A 16,205-nucleotide genomic window follows, 5' to 3' on the forward strand; every position below is an offset into this window, starting at 1 on the left:
TACGTTGTGACGTTTGGTACACCCAAAGCATTCCTACGGTATCCGGGAGTTGCACGATCTCATGGTCTAAGGAAATGATACTTGACATTAGAAAAGCTTTAGCAAACGAACTACACGATCTAGTGCTATGCTTAGGATTGGGTCTTGTCCATCACATCATTCTCCTAATGATGTGATCCCGTTATCAATGACATCCAATGTCCATGGTCAGGAAACCGTAACCATCTATTGATCAACGAGCTAGTCAACTAGAGGCTCACTAGGGACATGTTATGGTCTATGTATTCACACATGTATTACGATTTCCGGATAACACAATTAAAGCATGAACAATAGACAATTATCATGAACAAGGAAATATAATAATAACCATTTTATTATTGCCTCTAGGGCATATTTCCAACATGTGTGGCGCGCACGGGCGCGCGGGGGAGGCGAGCGGGTGACACGGCGGCGCGGAGCTCGGGCGACAGCAGGGGAGCACGGCGGGAGCTAGCGGGTGCAGGCCACAGGCGGGGCACGGCGAGCACGGGGACCGGAGGAGAGGAATCTCACGGGGGTGTAGGGTCTGGGCAGTGGGGGTCAAGGAGGAAGACGGGGACGACGCAGTCCGGCGGGGAGGCGACGCCGGCGAGGTAGCGGGCGACCCGACGAACGGCAGCGAGGGCGATCCGGTGGCGGCGGCATCGAGCGGCGACGGGGTGGGGGGCCCGAGCACTGGCCGCCAGTCGGGAGGAGGTGAGGACGGGGCAGCATCGGGCGTCTAGCGGTGGGGGATCGATCCCGATCCAGATCGGGAGGGGGGAAGTGGCGACGTGGGGGGAGTGGGAGCGAGTGGGGAGGGGGTTAGGGTTTCGGGTGTGGGGAGGGCCTTATAGGCCAGGGGCGATTGGGCCGGCTAGCTGGGCCGGCTTTGGCCAGCTGGGCCATTTGGCCCAGTGGAGGGGGGCTTTTCATTTTTTGTTTTCTATTTTGTATTTTCCTTTTCTTTTATTTATTTTTTTTCTTTTCTGTTTTGGCTAATTGTTTGGGCACCAAATGAGTTTTGTAAAATATGAGAGCTGGCCCACAAATCACAGCACAATATATCCTACCACCAAAAACTAGTTTGGGGTAAATATCATTTCATATTTATTTTGTATTAATAAAAAGGTTGTTAAATAATGTTTTCAACCACTGTTTGAGGTTGTTTAAGTCACTTATCAAATTTCAATAGTGTTGTTTACAATTTTATCATAGCCTCTGACTTATCTACTATTTATTGAACATTTTAGTTTTAATATTTGAAAACTTTTATTGTTTGCTTGATTTTGAATTTGAATTTGAATCGGTTTCGAACTAACGCGAGATTAGCAAAAATAATTGAGGTGACATGGCATTGTTAACGTGGGATTACTGTAGCCTAATTATCCGGGCGTCACAATACTTCACTGCATGTCGCTCTGGTGTTTTTTCGAAACGAGGGAATATCACCGGCATTTGCATCATGTGATGCACACAACCATTTTTATTGAAGTATTTAATATCCGATACAAGAGATAAGAACATAATTTCAATTGACTCATCAGCCTAACCGGTTGAATGTAACTTGTGCTATAGTCTCCCCACAACTGCACACAAGGACCATAGGCACCTAATCATCTGCACATTGTAGACAACACCAAGTATAGATACATCATGTGGCTTGGAAGATAACCGGCAACAAATTTGATTAGTTGTATGGTTAAAATACAATCATCACTGCAATACAATATTGCCCATAATTAATAAGGCACACGTGCCAACGCGCATATGAGCCTTGGTGGTTACAACCTTTCAAATGATGGGTAGAAAAACGATATATTTTGGTTGTGTTGTTATCGCGCTCTTGCATACCATGTGTGAGATTCTTGTTTGATTTCAGCTATAGTTCATTCCTCTTTGTTACAACTTTCACTTCATTTGAAGCTTGCATGTTGTAGCCTCCCCTCCGTTCGATGGGGAATCAATTGCCCCAAAGCCACTACCCCGGCATCACACACCCATATTTAATATCCGATACAAGAGATAAGAACATAATTTCAATTGACTCATCAGCCTAACCGGTTGAATGTAACTTGTGCTATAGTCTCCCCACAACTGCACACAAGGACCATAGGCACCTAATCATCTGCACATTGTAGACAACACCAAGTATAGATACATCATGTGGCTTGGAAGATAACCGGCAACAAACTTGATTAGTTGTATGGTTAAAATACAATCATCACTGCAATACAATATTGCCCATAATTAATAAGGCACACGTGCCAACGCGCATATGAGCCTTGGTGGTTACAACCTTTCAAATGATGGGTAGAAAAACGATATATTTTGGTTGTGTTGTTATCGCGCTCTTGCATACCATGTGTGAGATTCTTGTTTGATTTCAGCTATAGTTCATTCCTCTTTGTTACAACTTTCACTTCATTTGAAGCTTGCATGTTGTAGCCTCCCCTCCGTTCGATGGGGAATCAATTGCCCCAAAGCCACTACCCCGGCATCACACACCCATATTTAATATCCGATACAAGAGATAAGAACATAATTTCAATTGACTCATCAGCCTAACCGGTTGAATGTAACTTGTGCTATAGTCTCCCCACAACTGCACACAAGGACCATAGGCACCTAATCATCTGCACATTGTAGACAACACCAAGTATAGATACATCATGTGGCTTGGAAGATAACCGGCAACAAACTTGATTAGTTGTATGGTTAAAATACAATCATCACTGCAATACAATATTGCCCATAATTAATAAGGCACACGTGCCAACGCGCATATGAGCCTTGGTGGTTACAACCTTTCAAATGATGGGTAGAAAAACGATATATTTTGGTTGTGTTGTTATCGCGCTCTTGCATACCATGTGTGAGATTCTTGTTTGATTTCAGCTATAGTTCATTCCTCTTTGTTACAACTTTCACTTCATTTGAAGCTTGCATGTTGTAGCCTCCCCTCCGTTCGATGGGGAATCAATTGCCCCAAAGCCACTACCCCGGCATCACACACCCATATTTAATATCCGATACAAGAGATAAGAACATAATTTCAATTGACTCATCAGCCTAACCGGTTGAATGTAACTTGTGCTATAGTCTCCCCACAACTGCACACAAGGACCATAGGCACCTAATCATCTGCACATTGTAGACAACACCAAGTATAGATACATCATGTGGCTTGGAAGATAACCGGCAACAAACTTGATTAGTTGTATGGTTAAAATACAATCATCACTGCAATACAATATTGCCCATAATTAATAAGGCACACGTGCCAACGCGCATATGAGCCTTGGTGGTTACAACCTTTCAAATGATGGGTAGAAAAACGATATATTTTGGTTGTGTTGTTATCGCGCTCTTGCATACCATGTGTGAGATTCTTGTTTGATTTCAGCTATAGTTCATTCCTCTTTGTTACAACTTTCACTTCATTTGAAGCTTGCATGTTGTAGCCTCCCCTCCGTTCGATGGGGAATCAATTGCCCCAAAGCCACTACCCCGGCATCACACACCCATATTTAATATCCGATACAAGAGATAAGAACATAATTTCAATTGACTCATCAGCCTAACCGGTTGAATGTAACTTGTGCTATAGTCTCCCCACAACTGCACACAAGGACCATAGGCACCTAATCATCTGCACATTGTAGACAACACCAAGTATAGATACATCATGTGGCTTGGAAGATAACCGGCAACAAACTTGATTAGTTGTATGGTTAAAATACAATCATCACTGCAATACAATATTGCCCATAATTAATAAGGCACACGTGCCAACGCGCATATGAGCCTTGGTGGTTACAACCTTTCAAATGATGGGTAGAAAAACGATATATTTTGGTTGTGTTGTTATCGCGCTCTTGCATACCATGTGTGAGATTCTTGTTTGATTTCAGCTATAGTTCATTCCTCTTTGTTACAACTTTCACTTCATTTGAAGCTTGCATGTTGTAGCCTCCCCTCCGTTCGATGGGGAATCAATTGCCCCAAAGCCACTACCCCGGCATCACACACCCATATTTAATATCCGATACAAGAGATAAGAACATAATTTCAATTGACTCATCAGCCTAACCGGTTGAATGTAACTTGTGCTATAGTCTCCCCACAACTGCACACAAGGACCATAGGCACCTAATCATCTGCACATTGTAGACAACACCAAGTATAGATACATCATGTGGCTTGGAAGATAACCGGCAACAAATTTGATTAGTTGTATGGTTAAAATACAATCATCACTGCAATACAATATTGCCCATAATTAATAAGGCACACGTGCCAACGCGCATATGAGCCTTGGTGGTTACAACCTTTCAAATGATGGGTAGAAAAACGATATATTTTGGTTGTGTTGTTATCGCGCTCTTGCATACCATGTGTGAGATTCTTGTTTGATTTCAGCTATAGTTCATTCCTCTTTGTTACAACTTTCACTTCATTTGAAGCTTGCATGTTGTAGCCTCCCCTCCGTTCGATGGGGAATCAATTGCCCCAAAGCCACTACCCCGGCATCACACACCCATATCAGTGAAGCCACCTCCACTACCCCACAATCCAAGGACACACACATATCTGCCAAGGAAAGGTTTAAGGCTCCCGGCTAGCATGAACGGTGGAGTAATATTTCTGGAGAAAAGGGGTAGATTCCAAATGCCCCGGTTCCACGACATTACGTGAATACCGTCTGTTGTCTCCTTTGTTACCAAGTGTATACTTTTAAGGAAATTGCGAAAAAACACCCAAAGGGCATCTTATAACTGACATTTATCAGCGAAAACGGTGGACAGTGCAACGAAAAGATAACAAGATACATAGTGATTTGCAAAAAAATGTACTTCAAAATCATACTGGACGTGTTCTTCCTTCGGTTGTACCCCCCCCCCCCCCCCCCTTGGCGGAGCAGAGCATGAAAAATGGACAGAACCAGTTGTAAGGGAAAGAGACAGCTGCAAACATCCTCACCAAACCAGGCTTTGAAGACCGCAATAATCACTCGCCGCTAGAAACGAGATCTAGTTACCAATGATGAAGTGTTAGTTGGGGCATCACCCCACACAATGCAGACTTGCAATCCTTCATGGCCAATCCAAAGGGTTGGAGAAACCGTACCTGATGTATACTGTCTCTTGAGCAAGCAATACACATGATTCATTGCATTGGTCAATCATGCATGTTTGTGGTTCTTGAGATGGCTACGTGAGAATTGATCATTTTGGTTATGATTGGTAGCTGGATTTACATAAGGCAAAAAGGTTAACAGTTAAAACTAATCACAAAGGCGGACCTGAGATGGCTCATTGTCATTGATGACCTAAAGTGCATGGATCACCATTGTACCTTTTGTGGTAGTATTGAGAAAATATTTTATTGATCCATAGGAATTAAGGTCAGCCATTCCTTGTTACCACAACTAGAGTTGACACGATCTCTAGTCGCTGCTGCACTCGGTCAAATTTAGTTGGGCCAACACGACGGCTAAAAAAAATAGGGGTGTTCCGAGAATCGAACTCGGGACCTCTCGCACCCGAAGCGAGAATCATACCACTAGACCAAACACCCTGTTAGTTGGGGCATCACCCCACACAATGCAGACTTGCAATCCTTCATGGCCAATCCAAAGGGTTGGAGAAACCGTACCTGATGTATACTGTCTCTTGAGCAAGCAATACACATGATTCATTGCATTGGTCAATCATGCATGTTTGTGGTTCTTGAGATGGCTACGTGAGAATTGATCATTTTGGTTATGATTGGTAGCTGGATTTACATAAGGCAAAAAGGTTAACAGTTAAAACTAATCACAAAGGCGGACCTGAGATGGCTCATTGTCATTGATGACCTAAAGTGCATGGATCACCATTGTACCTTTTGTGGTAGTATTGAGAAAATATTTTATTGATCCATAGGAATTAAGGTCAGCCATTCCTTGTTACCACAACTAGAGTTGACACGATCTCTAGTCGCTGCTGCACTCGGTCAAATTTAGTTGGGCCAACACGACGGCTAAAAAAAATAGGGGTGTTCCGAGAATCGAACTCGGGACCTCTCGCACCCGAAGCGAGAATCATACCACTAGACCAAACACCCTGTTTGATTTCGTAGCCAATCTAACTTCTTAAATCTACACAGCTAATTAGGCGCTATTCGACTCCTCTTTTTTTTCGCTGCTATTCTACTTCCGTTGATGAGCTACCACGAAAATGGTGACTACCTATTAGGCGCTTGTTGTAGGGCAGATGGAAATCCAAGTAAAAGGGACATGAGGGATTGACACAAGCTCGTCAAAAGGAAATGCGATCGAAAACTCAGAGCTGATCCTCAACTCATCTATTCCAGGGTAGAGTAAATTTCCCCCCGCAGAAAAAAGGGGGTAAATAGTAAATTCAGATAAAATAATAAAAAAATATTTTAAAAATCTGAAATGTTTGTACTTCAAACACGCTCGACTCTTCTAGGCGCGTGCAAATTTTCATGGGAGGAGCTTGGTAACAAAACAAAATCGGAACTCCAAAATGTCCAAAGCTGCAAAAAAAAATGCCAAACTCCTACTTTCTTTCTGAGCCCCTCCAAACTCATATCGCCAAGAAATTTTGCAAGCACCTACACAAGAGTCGAGCATCTTAGATGCCCGAAACATTCAGATATATCTTTTTTTTAAACTCTAATTATTTGTCTCAAATTTACTTCTCACGAGCTGGACTGTTGGAACAGACGCACGTGGGCATTGAAACGCCGGCCGCCGCGGTGCGGGATTTATTTCGTCAGCGGTGGGAAACGGGTGGGTGGTCAGTTTCGTGTGCACCCTTGTGACAAGGATACCTGTACCTGTACCTGGCTAGAGCTGTGGCCCCTCTTCGTACGTTACCCTAGTACTTACTGTATTTGTCGGCATATCTGTATTTTTATATGCATGTTGATCTGTACCTTCGGGCGGCCATATGAGGCTGCCTGGTAAGATCAAACATTTCTTTTCGGAAGTGCTGCGAGGTGCTTTTTTACCCTGCGATGGTATTCTTGCTAACCGGCACATCCCACGTTGACCGCAATGCCCCATTTGCTGGGCTGGGGTGGAGGACATCCAACATTATTTATTTATTTAACCGTCGTGGAGCACAAGAGGTATGGAGGGAGCTAGAGCTGCGAGAAACTATCAGGCATACTGTTGCTGCAGCTTCTTGGGTTTTGCCAAATGTGAGTAATATTGACTCTGCTGAACTCATTGCTGCTAAGCACGATATTTACTTGGCTGCTAGAATCGGTTGCAGTTCCGTTCAGATTGAGTCGGACTCTAGCTTTGTAATGGAGACTATTCAGAATCAGGAGGCTTACCATGGTTTGGAGGTTGCAACTATCACGGAGTGCAATATTCTCAAGCTGGATTTTACAAAAGTTTCCTTCTCTCATTGCTATCTAGAAGCAAACACGGTAGTGGATGCTCTAGCCAGCTATTCTTATACCAATAGATCCTCTGATTTTTGGGAGAGCTCGATCCCTGACTTTGTTTTTCAATTATTCATTTATTTGTAAACGATATGTCAATTATCTTTCCTTCAAAAAATATGTCAACTATCTGAGAATAAAGTCCTATTCATGTAGAACAAAAAGGCATCTGTACACAAGTGCCCTTTGGGTTTGTGTAAATAGTTCATCGTCATCAATAAAGAAGGGAGTTGGATCATTTGCTTTCTTTTGTAAACAAATACTCCCTCCGTCCGGAATTACTTGTCGCAGAAATGGATAAAAGTGGACGTATCTAGAACTAAAATATGTCTAGATACATCCATTTCTTTGACAAGTATTTTCGGACGGAGGGAGTAGTACAAATGAACACGGGCCGGGCCAGTGTTGAGTCTCCTCAACTATGATCTCAAAGTGATCAGTCAGAAAAGGCATCCATCCATCCATCACTACTATTGTTTGCTTGGGCCCGTCTGTGAATGAATGAAGGCGTGGAGGATGGATTTTGCCGTACGGCCTCCTCTTGAGATTTACATCTCCCTTCGGTTCCCTCCCGACACTTCTTAAGACATCTTAAGCTAGCCAACTAATTCTACCAAGCCGTCTTACTAATTAATAAGCCGGTATGGATTTGTAGCAAAGTACAGTATAACCCAGGGAAGAGGACATGTGTAAGCAAAGTATCCTGCGAGATGACTCAGGGGCATGTAGACGGAATGGACACATCTACTTTTCCTTTTACGTACCCACATACATACATACATACATACATAAGTTTTGGATATGTCATACAAGCTATTAAAACTCCTGATACATCAGTTTTGCCCTGAATACATGAGAGTCTCTTTATTTATTCTTTATCATACCCAAGAGTACATCTTCTGATGCGTACAGTCATTAACCTCAGGTTACGACTTTGTTGTGCCCAGTCACGAAATGGTTCTTACCAGACACGGTATTGTGGCTCCCAGATACAACATTGTTGCTACCAGATACGATATTTTTGCTCCCACCTACGTCATTGTGGGTCCCGGACACAATATTGTGCTTCCCAATCACGACATGGTGGCTCCCAGACGCGGCATGGTTGCTCCCAGACACGACATGGTTATCCCCAGTTACGACATGGTTATTACCATATACGACCTGGTAGCTCCCGGATACGGCGTTGTTATTCCCAAATATGATAGTGTTGTCATTCCCAGCCACAACGTTGTTGCTACCAGATCTGACAATGTTGTTGGTCCCAGCTATGACATTTGGGGCATGCTTAAGTTGTCGGCGAAGTATGCTTGTTCCACTACGCTTCAGATACAATGACATGTTAGTGAAACTGATACCTGGTGAACACCCGGAGGTGTTGAGGCCCTTAGAACTCTTGGGTACCTCGCCAACCAATGTATTGTTGGAGAGATCCAAGTAGCAAAGGTGATCAAGCCTACCAATCCACGACGGGATGGTGCCGACCAGTTGGTTGCGGGACAAGTCAAGGACCTCCATGTTCTTGCATTGAGACAACCATTCCGGAACCCTGCCCTTGAGAGCACAATCACCAAGGTCCAGCACCACGAGGCTCTTGAACCCAGCAATAATGCCATCACCGGGTAGCTCCTCGCCACCGAAATTCTTGGTGAGAATCAGCGTGCTGAGGTTCTGGCACCCACGCAGCATGGTGAGCGCCCCTGAGATGTTGTGCAAGCTGTTGTAGCCGAGGTCGAGTTCCTCCAGCCGCATGAGACCCGCGAGGGAGGCTCCTGGGATGGGCCCCACAAGGCCGCGCCCAGGGAGGCGCAACGCCGTGACGCGGCCGTCGGTCCCGTCACAACCCACGCCATCCCAGCCGCAGCACATGTCGCCGGACCAGGCGGCACGAAGGAGAACGGCCCCCCTGCTAAGGTTCCCGGCGAAGCCCCGCAGCGCATGTAGGTCGTCGGGGTGGCACGAAGTCGCGCGCGCCTCGGGCAAGAGAACCGCCAAGAAGAGGAGGAGGAGCAGGCAGCATTTCACCATGGGATTCATTGAGCTCTAGTGAGTGATTCACGGGCGCTCTTGGTGTACAAACTGCTTGGGTGTTGCATCTATCGTTATTTATAGTTTCTACAACATGTGCGTTGTTGCAAGTAGTAGAGAGTGAGTGGCCACCCCACGAACAAGTAAGTGCCTGCCATTGATTTCATTTTGATCTGTGTCTGTCGACTGGGCTGAAATTCGTGGGCGCCAACTCCTCCTCCTCCTCATCTATCTTTTACTTTACTTCCCATCAATCAAAAAGTGAAAGAAAAAAAACGTATACTTTACTTGTCGAGAGAGAGCACCTGGCCTTCTTATAGTGCTCATGCTTCTTGTCTTCATTGTCCTTTCGTCGACACCTGTTTTCTACCCATAGCCCATAGGATGTATCTTGTCAAACTTTCTCGAGGCGTCCGGGGACAAAATACGTTTGAATTCCTCCAAATTCCTTGTTGAATGGATGCACCTTATCTTAATTTTCTCTAGCAAAGTGGAAATGTATCTCAATATATATATGTCCAAGGGAAGGGATCCTATGCTATGCTCTTCATAATTCGTCCTCTCTACTTGCCAAACTGACGGGTTGATTTTACACTTGGTTTATATCCTTGAGCACTTCTATCAGTTGCAGGCCCGCTCTCTTTTCATATGTGGACAACATGCCAGGATCATATTCTAGAGCCCACGTCATCTACAAATAGCAAACATGATAATTGGTCAGTGTTCACCAACCAGGGTCAATCTTTGTAAAGCAGAGTTAAAACTTAAAGAAACATGAAGTGCTGTTCCTTAAGACATGAGACAACCAGGGTCGTATAGTTGGCTGGCCTTTTACTGGACGCCTCCTTTACACAGAACAGTTTGCAACAATGCTAATAACTAGCTAGCGCTTAAAAAATCCATGGATTCAATCCAACTAAGCTTGAGTGTGATTGTTTACCAGTGGTAACCATCTTGACCCTTTTTGGCTGGCTGGTAATACCATTCGTTTATTTTGTGGATACAAAACAACCCTGACCATACAAAAAACAGTAAGTACTCCTTCTGTAAACTAATATAAGAATGTTTACTAATATAAGGGAGTAGTAAATATGCATTACGTTGAATGGCTTCCGTGACTAAACCTGGTTCTTAACAACCTCAAAAAAGTCATGGTATCACTAAAGATAACGAAAGAAAATATCTGAATATGGCATCTAAGACATAGTGAAAGCGCATTTGAATTTGGTCCATAGATCACCCGCAAGATTTAGGATTCTCATCTCAAACAGAAAACACCAGAAGATATAGTATTCAGCACAAACTTTGATCTTTTACCATACCATTTCTAGGGGCGTAAACATACACAGCTTCGACGATTTGTTCGAATTTGCCCCAGCTTCCACTGCGAGGGAACATACCAGAGTTTGAATACAAGACAGTGAGACTTTTGAATTCTCTTTCAACTATAGTACATAAAGCCACAACACACGAAGCCTCTTCTGAACTTTTAACTATGGCTACTGCTCCCTGTCCTGTTATATCCAGGGAGATTCAGATACAACTCTCAAGCTTGTTATTTCCTTGCTGCAAGCCTGCAAATCCTCATAGGTTTCTGTCAGTGTTTGTTTGGGTCAGCCGCGGACATTGTTGCTTGGTCATAGCGACCGCCTTTCACGGTGCCTCCTGAAGAAGCGGTGGCTCAGGGCTTCCTGAGCGGTCAGCCTGGCCGAAGGCTCGTATGCCAGGAGGCCCTGCAGCAGCCCGATCAGGTCCCCAGCAGAGTGATCCACATGCTGCATCACCAGGTTCTGCATTGCAGGATTGGATGAAGGTGGTTATAAAACAATCCAACAAACTTAAGCAAATACCGTGTCACTGCGGTGGAGAAACACAAATACATCTTGAATCCAAACAAGGAAACTTAAGAGCCACTGGCACTAGATTTCAGGGCGAGAAAAAATAGAAATGCCCCAGAAACTAATAGGGAAAGCTCGTCCTGTTTGCGTACCTGGAGGCGAGGCAGCTTGAGAACAGCTCTCATGCTCTCTCGTGTCGTTGCACCTTCTGGCCAGTTCAACCTTCCTCTTCTGATGTACTTCTGCGCATGGTGGCTGAATTTACACAAGGCAAAAAGGTCAACCATCAAAACTAATCACATAGGTGGCATTAGATCCTAATAGTGGCAATAACACAGGTAGTGGATGATTAATAAACATACTCGGCTCTTTCCAGCATGTGCCGTGGGAGAGGACCTAGAACCCTCTCCATCATCGCCAAGTGCTCCAAGTTTTCATGGGTCTGGAATAATGTCTCACCCTGTAATACATAGAGGCCAGTTCAATCATACATGCACATGAACCTTTCCCAAGACAAAGACGGACAAGATATACAATCACATACCGAGCAAAGCTCAACGAGTATACAACCAATGCTCCATATATCACATGGGTAGCTCCACCCGTGCCCTAATACAAGACCAGGGAAAGTCAGTTCCAGTATTTAATAAAACAATCAGAAGTATGTGCACCCAATAGCCAGTCATGTCCAAATTCATACCCAAAATAACCTCAGGAGCACGGTAGTGCCTAGTAGAGACAATGTAGCTACAGTCTTGATGATCATATGCTGTGCTACCAAAGTCGATTAACTTGATCGCACTTGATTTTGGCACCTTCTTTGAGAATGATCCATCCTAGATTTTAAACATGTATACAATTAGGAAAAATAATGCAGCGTGTTGTATCTAAAACAGAACTATACTGAACATGACTTTTATCTGCTTTGAACATGGTGCAAATTTTAAGGAAAAAAAAATCCTGCAACTTAACAGTTATTCGATGTTATGCAATGGTAATACATACCTTGTTTTCAGCTAACTTAGCATCTTCTGAAGAAACAAGGAGAATGTTCTCTGGTTTTAGATCAGTATGAATTAACTTCAGGGCATGCATAACTGCAATGAGATAAGATAAATATCAAGATACATGACACAGAAGCACATGAACCAAATTATGAGCACCCAAATACACACAAAAGCAGATAGCCTAAAAATCAGGAATAAAAGAGAAGAGAAAAATGTATGCAGAAACTTCTACTCATTTTTTTCCGAAAATGACAGAAAGAACCCAGTCCAAGATATGTTATAGAAGAATAAGCGCACAGAGAAAAAGAAAAGCAAACAAATAGAGAATCTTAATAGAAAACAAAGCAAGTACAAAATATATGAGGTTTGCAAAGGTACTGTCTCTACACACATGCGACAGATTCCAAAAGTTGCTCTCCAAGCTCACGAACTAGGTCGATTGGAAATGGGCGGTAGGCTGTTTTCCGCAGAAAGTCGTACAAGCTTGGGCCAAGCTTCTCGCATACCTGTTGAGTCATTGAAATTTATTGACTAACTGGACCCCAAGTCTAACAGACAAGTTGGGGAAATTCTATGAATCAAGCATATATACTTACAATACAAATATGGTTACGATAGTCAAACCAGTTCCGTATTTGCACACAGCTGCAAAAACACTCACGAGTATGTAACTTATTTCTTTAGCAACATGATGCGAAAAATAAATACACAATTTAGTCCATCCCGTACTTATTTATTTAGCTTCCTTGTGGAGGTAGGAGAGTTAGATGTATAACTTACTGTTTTCCTGTGGCGTCATTTCTTGCGAGCTTCTGCAGCACATCAATCTCTATCATTGCTGCGTCACTGTATTTGTTTACAGCACGAACAATTTTAATAGCTACCATTTCTTTTCTTTCTCTGTCCCAACATTCCAGTACCTGACCAAAAGTACCTAAACAGACAAAGATATTCCAATATTATTGTAGATATAAAATGGAAGTTAGTTGCTAGACAATATCAGGTGGATCTGAGCAACATTGGTGTCACAAATTCATTAATTTAAGATTTCACAAATCTATACTCGTGACCATAAGAAAATACTAACCTTCGCCCATCTTTCTGTATATTTTATCTGCAAAAATAGTGAGAAGGGGTATGAGAACAGAGCCTTCTAAGGAGCTCAATAATTTAAGACAATTTGTGCAAACAGAGATAACTAGCATGCACTTTTCAAAAAGACATGTTTGTGTTAACACTAAGACATAACAGTAACATCATCTGGTGCAGCTACAAAATAGGCCAGCATGGAAAACCTTGTAGACTTCAAACCACCCGAAACCAAGGAAATAAAGTCAAATGTAAAAACCCTACACAAGAAAAAGGGAAATCCAAAAACTATTTGAAAATTCGAAGATTGAAAACAAATTTGAGTTAATGTGAAACTAACTATATCAAAAGAAATTGTAAAAGAAGTTAAATCATGGATTTAAAGGTACTTGTTGACAGAACAGTACATGAGTAACCAAGGAACATAAGCAGGTACCGTATGTCTGCAGAATGAACAAATTCAACATACAGATATATCTCTAGTTTTCTGTAGTGCAGTTTAACCAATGCTAAAACATTTTTTTATTAAAAAGGAAAAAGGGAAATGGAAAAAGAAGTTTCCTGCATGCTAAGGGTCACAAACAGTCATTATACTCAAATAATGATGGTCAAGTGTAATTACAGCGAGAGGTCAAATTCTCTCCAACAGCAAATACATAATGGCCATCTTTATCGTCTTCTCTCCGAGGAGGGGAAGCATTTCGAGCAACACCCTTTGAGAGCAGAGAGAAGCAAGTATAGTCCGGAGGATGTGACGGCAATACCATGGTGGTCATATCGCCAACTTCTTGCCCACAAAATGTTATCTGAGCCTACACACATCGATCACTCATATTTTTCATGCAGAAAAGAAAATATAATACCCATCTGATGTTAATGTTATGAAGTGGAACACAGAATAAACAAAGCACAGAATCGGACATTAGCATCACAGTAATAAACCTATATAGCACTAATAGAATCATGCAAAAATAGCTTACCTGAAAGCACTCATATTAACAAAAGAAAATACCACTTAGTATGCTACACGCTATTCGTACGTGTAAATTTGAGCCACTAATACAGTGCCGAATATTCTGAAAACGCCATCCATAGTTCTCACTAGATGAAGCGAGGTATGTTAGACAATAATAATGTAGATCCACCCAAGTATTTCACATGTATTTTAGGCAGTGAACATAGGTGCATCAAGTTAAACATGAATTGTACTAAACTCAACAACATCATGATAAGCTGAAAGTTGTACGATATTGAGGCACTCTAACTCAAGTAAACAAGGCCTGAGAGAGAACCACGGACACAAGAATTTACAGGGGCAATTTGGTCCAGCATCCTAATTTAACCGACGCTGGCCGCATGTTGGCTGTAACAGCTCTACACAATCGCAGAGCCAACGGTATCTGCAGTTCAATCAATCAATCTCAGCCTGAGCAGGTCTAGCATCAGGCACACGACACTCTAAACGCTGGATTTGCGCCAGATCTACACGGACCGCGCCTCATCTAGCTCATGCTACACCTCGGAACAGACACAAAAGGCCCTGATCATGCTAGGGCTAACGAAACCGCGGACGAATTCCGTCGAATCGCGCCCCGAATCCGCGGATCGGGTCAGAGCAGAGCAGAGCATATAGGGGAAAATGGGGGCGTCTGTTTACCTTGGTCGCTGGCGCGACGTCCCAGCCGTGCCGGGCCCGCTTGCGGGGGCGGCCGGCGGGCAGATCGGCCGCGGCGGCGCACCTGGTCGCCATCGGTGGGTTGGAATTGGGGGGATTTGGTGGGAGCACGGGAGGGAGGGAGGAGAGGCGAGGTGGGGGAAACGCGCCAAAGGGGAAAGTGTGAGGCCGGTTGCTATGTAGGGAGGGGTGGGTTGGGTTGGGTGAGGATCGGATGCTGCTGGTGCTGGGTTTGACTTTTGACCCGGCCAGCGGCGCCGAGATTCGTGCCAGGCCTGATGTTAGGTACTACAGCGTTGGGATTTTTTGTAAACCTTGTTTTTATGGAATTTGCAATGTTTGGCCTTTTTCTCAGTGTCTATAAACGAACAATGGCACGAACTATATGAGATTACCAAGCGCATACGAAACCGAACGAAGAGTTTATACAAGTTCTCATTTGATGTGGGCATGTATGCTACTCCCTCCGTTCCAAATTACTCGTCGTGGTTTTAGTTCAAATTTGAATTAAAACCACGAAGAGTAATTTGGAACGGAGGGAGTACATTCGATGTGCCGTATTGTGGGTTGAACTTGTCTCTTGTGGTGATTTCAACCAAGAAGTCAAAGGGGAGACATGACAACGGATTTCTTCCTTTTAATTCAAAAATACAAATCTAGGGTGGGGGGGCGTGATTTTCTGTCATGTGTATCACATGTCCACCTTAGTGGATTGAACTCCAAACATATAATCATATCTGGAATGCTGATATGAGCATTCTAGCAATATACATGTCCATGCATGGACGACCAATGAGACCCTGGAAAATTGATGTGATCATTACGAAACACATATGCACAAGCCACCGATTATAATCCTTCAAGGACAAGATTGATGGAAGATTTGTGAACGAAAAGGATTAAGCAAAGAGCGGTGCCAACTTCTAAGGGCAAGGATGGAAATCAGAAAGAACCCACTGGTTGACACATATACTCTAGAATTTTCTATTGGTTACAACTAATCTATAAATCCTGCTCTAGAACCTCTATTAGGGTATTTCTTGCATTTGTGCATATATCAAGATTCTTAAATTGGAGCAAATATAT

General features: G+C 43.3%; 2 protein-coding genes and 2 non-coding genes across 8 annotated transcripts; all 4 read right to left on the bottom strand.

Annotated features, from left to right (window-relative positions):
• Positions 1-5,529: 5,529 nt before the first annotated feature.
• TRNAP-CGG (transfer RNA proline (anticodon CGG)) lies at positions 5,530-5,601 on the bottom strand. Its single transcript has one exon. It is a non-coding gene; the product is annotated as a tRNA-Pro (tRNA).
• A 456-nt stretch (positions 5,602-6,057) lies between these two features.
• TRNAP-CGG (transfer RNA proline (anticodon CGG)) lies at positions 6,058-6,129 on the bottom strand. Its single transcript has one exon. It is a non-coding gene; the product is annotated as a tRNA-Pro (tRNA).
• Positions 6,130-8,231: 2,102 nt separating this feature from the next.
• Positions 8,232-9,543, bottom strand: LOC109779164 (uncharacterized). Its single transcript, XM_020337776.4, has one exon. It carries the CDS (start codon positions 9,517-9,519, stop codon positions 8,404-8,406), a length of 1,116 nt encoding a protein of 371 aa, XP_020193365.1. The 5' UTR covers positions 9,520-9,543; the 3' UTR covers positions 8,232-8,403.
• A 1,254-nt stretch (positions 9,544-10,797) lies between these two features.
• On the bottom strand, positions 10,798-15,331 carry LOC109779169 (serine/threonine-protein kinase AFC1). 5 transcript variants are annotated; one of them, XM_020337781.4, is made up of 12 exons: positions 15,102-15,325; positions 14,067-14,256; positions 13,443-13,469; positions 13,136-13,289; positions 12,952-13,000; positions 12,747-12,861; positions 12,354-12,445; positions 12,049-12,184; positions 11,893-11,957; positions 11,711-11,808; positions 11,501-11,603; positions 10,798-11,300 (listed from the first exon to the last, which is right to left on the bottom strand). In XM_020337781.4, the coding sequence occupies exons 1-12, from the start codon at positions 15,192-15,194 to the stop codon at positions 11,148-11,150; spliced, it is 1,275 nt and encodes a 424-aa protein (XP_020193370.1). In that variant the 5' UTR covers positions 15,195-15,325; the 3' UTR covers positions 10,798-11,147. The 5 variants fall into 5 exon arrangements, with proteins under 5 accessions (XP_020193370.1, XP_020193371.1, XP_073354265.1 ...); XM_020337782.4 differs by lacking the exon at positions 14,067-14,256 and having other exon boundaries at positions 15,102-15,331; XM_073498164.1 differs by lacking the exons at positions 12,747-12,861; positions 12,952-13,000 and having other exon boundaries at positions 15,102-15,324.
• Positions 15,332-16,205: the final 874 nt, after the last annotated feature.

The sequence above is a fragment of the Aegilops tauschii genome, chromosome 5 (assembly GCF_002575655.3).
Source record: "Aegilops tauschii subsp. strangulata cultivar AL8/78 chromosome 5, Aet v6.0, whole genome shotgun sequence".
Lineage (NCBI taxonomy): Eukaryota > Viridiplantae > Streptophyta > Magnoliopsida > Poales > Poaceae > Aegilops > Aegilops tauschii.

Bases quoted from the DNA above. Each gene is read 5' to 3' on its own strand.
- LOC109779164 (XM_020337776.4), bottom strand. From the start codon at position 9,519: ATGAATCCCATGGTGAAATGCTGCCTGCTCCTCCTCCTCTTCTTGGCG.
- LOC109779169 (XM_020337781.4), bottom strand. From the start codon at position 15,194: ATGGCGACCAGGTGCGCCGCCGCGGCCGATCTGCCCGCCGGCCGCCCC. The intron at 13,001-13,135 runs GTAAGTTATACA...GTGTTTTTGCAG, and splicing joins AATGACGCCACAGGAAAACA to CTGTGTGCAAATACGGAACT. The intron at 11,809-11,892 runs GTATGTGATTGT...TATGTATTACAG, and splicing joins TACTCGTTGAGCTTTGCTCG to GGTGAGACATTATTCCAGAC.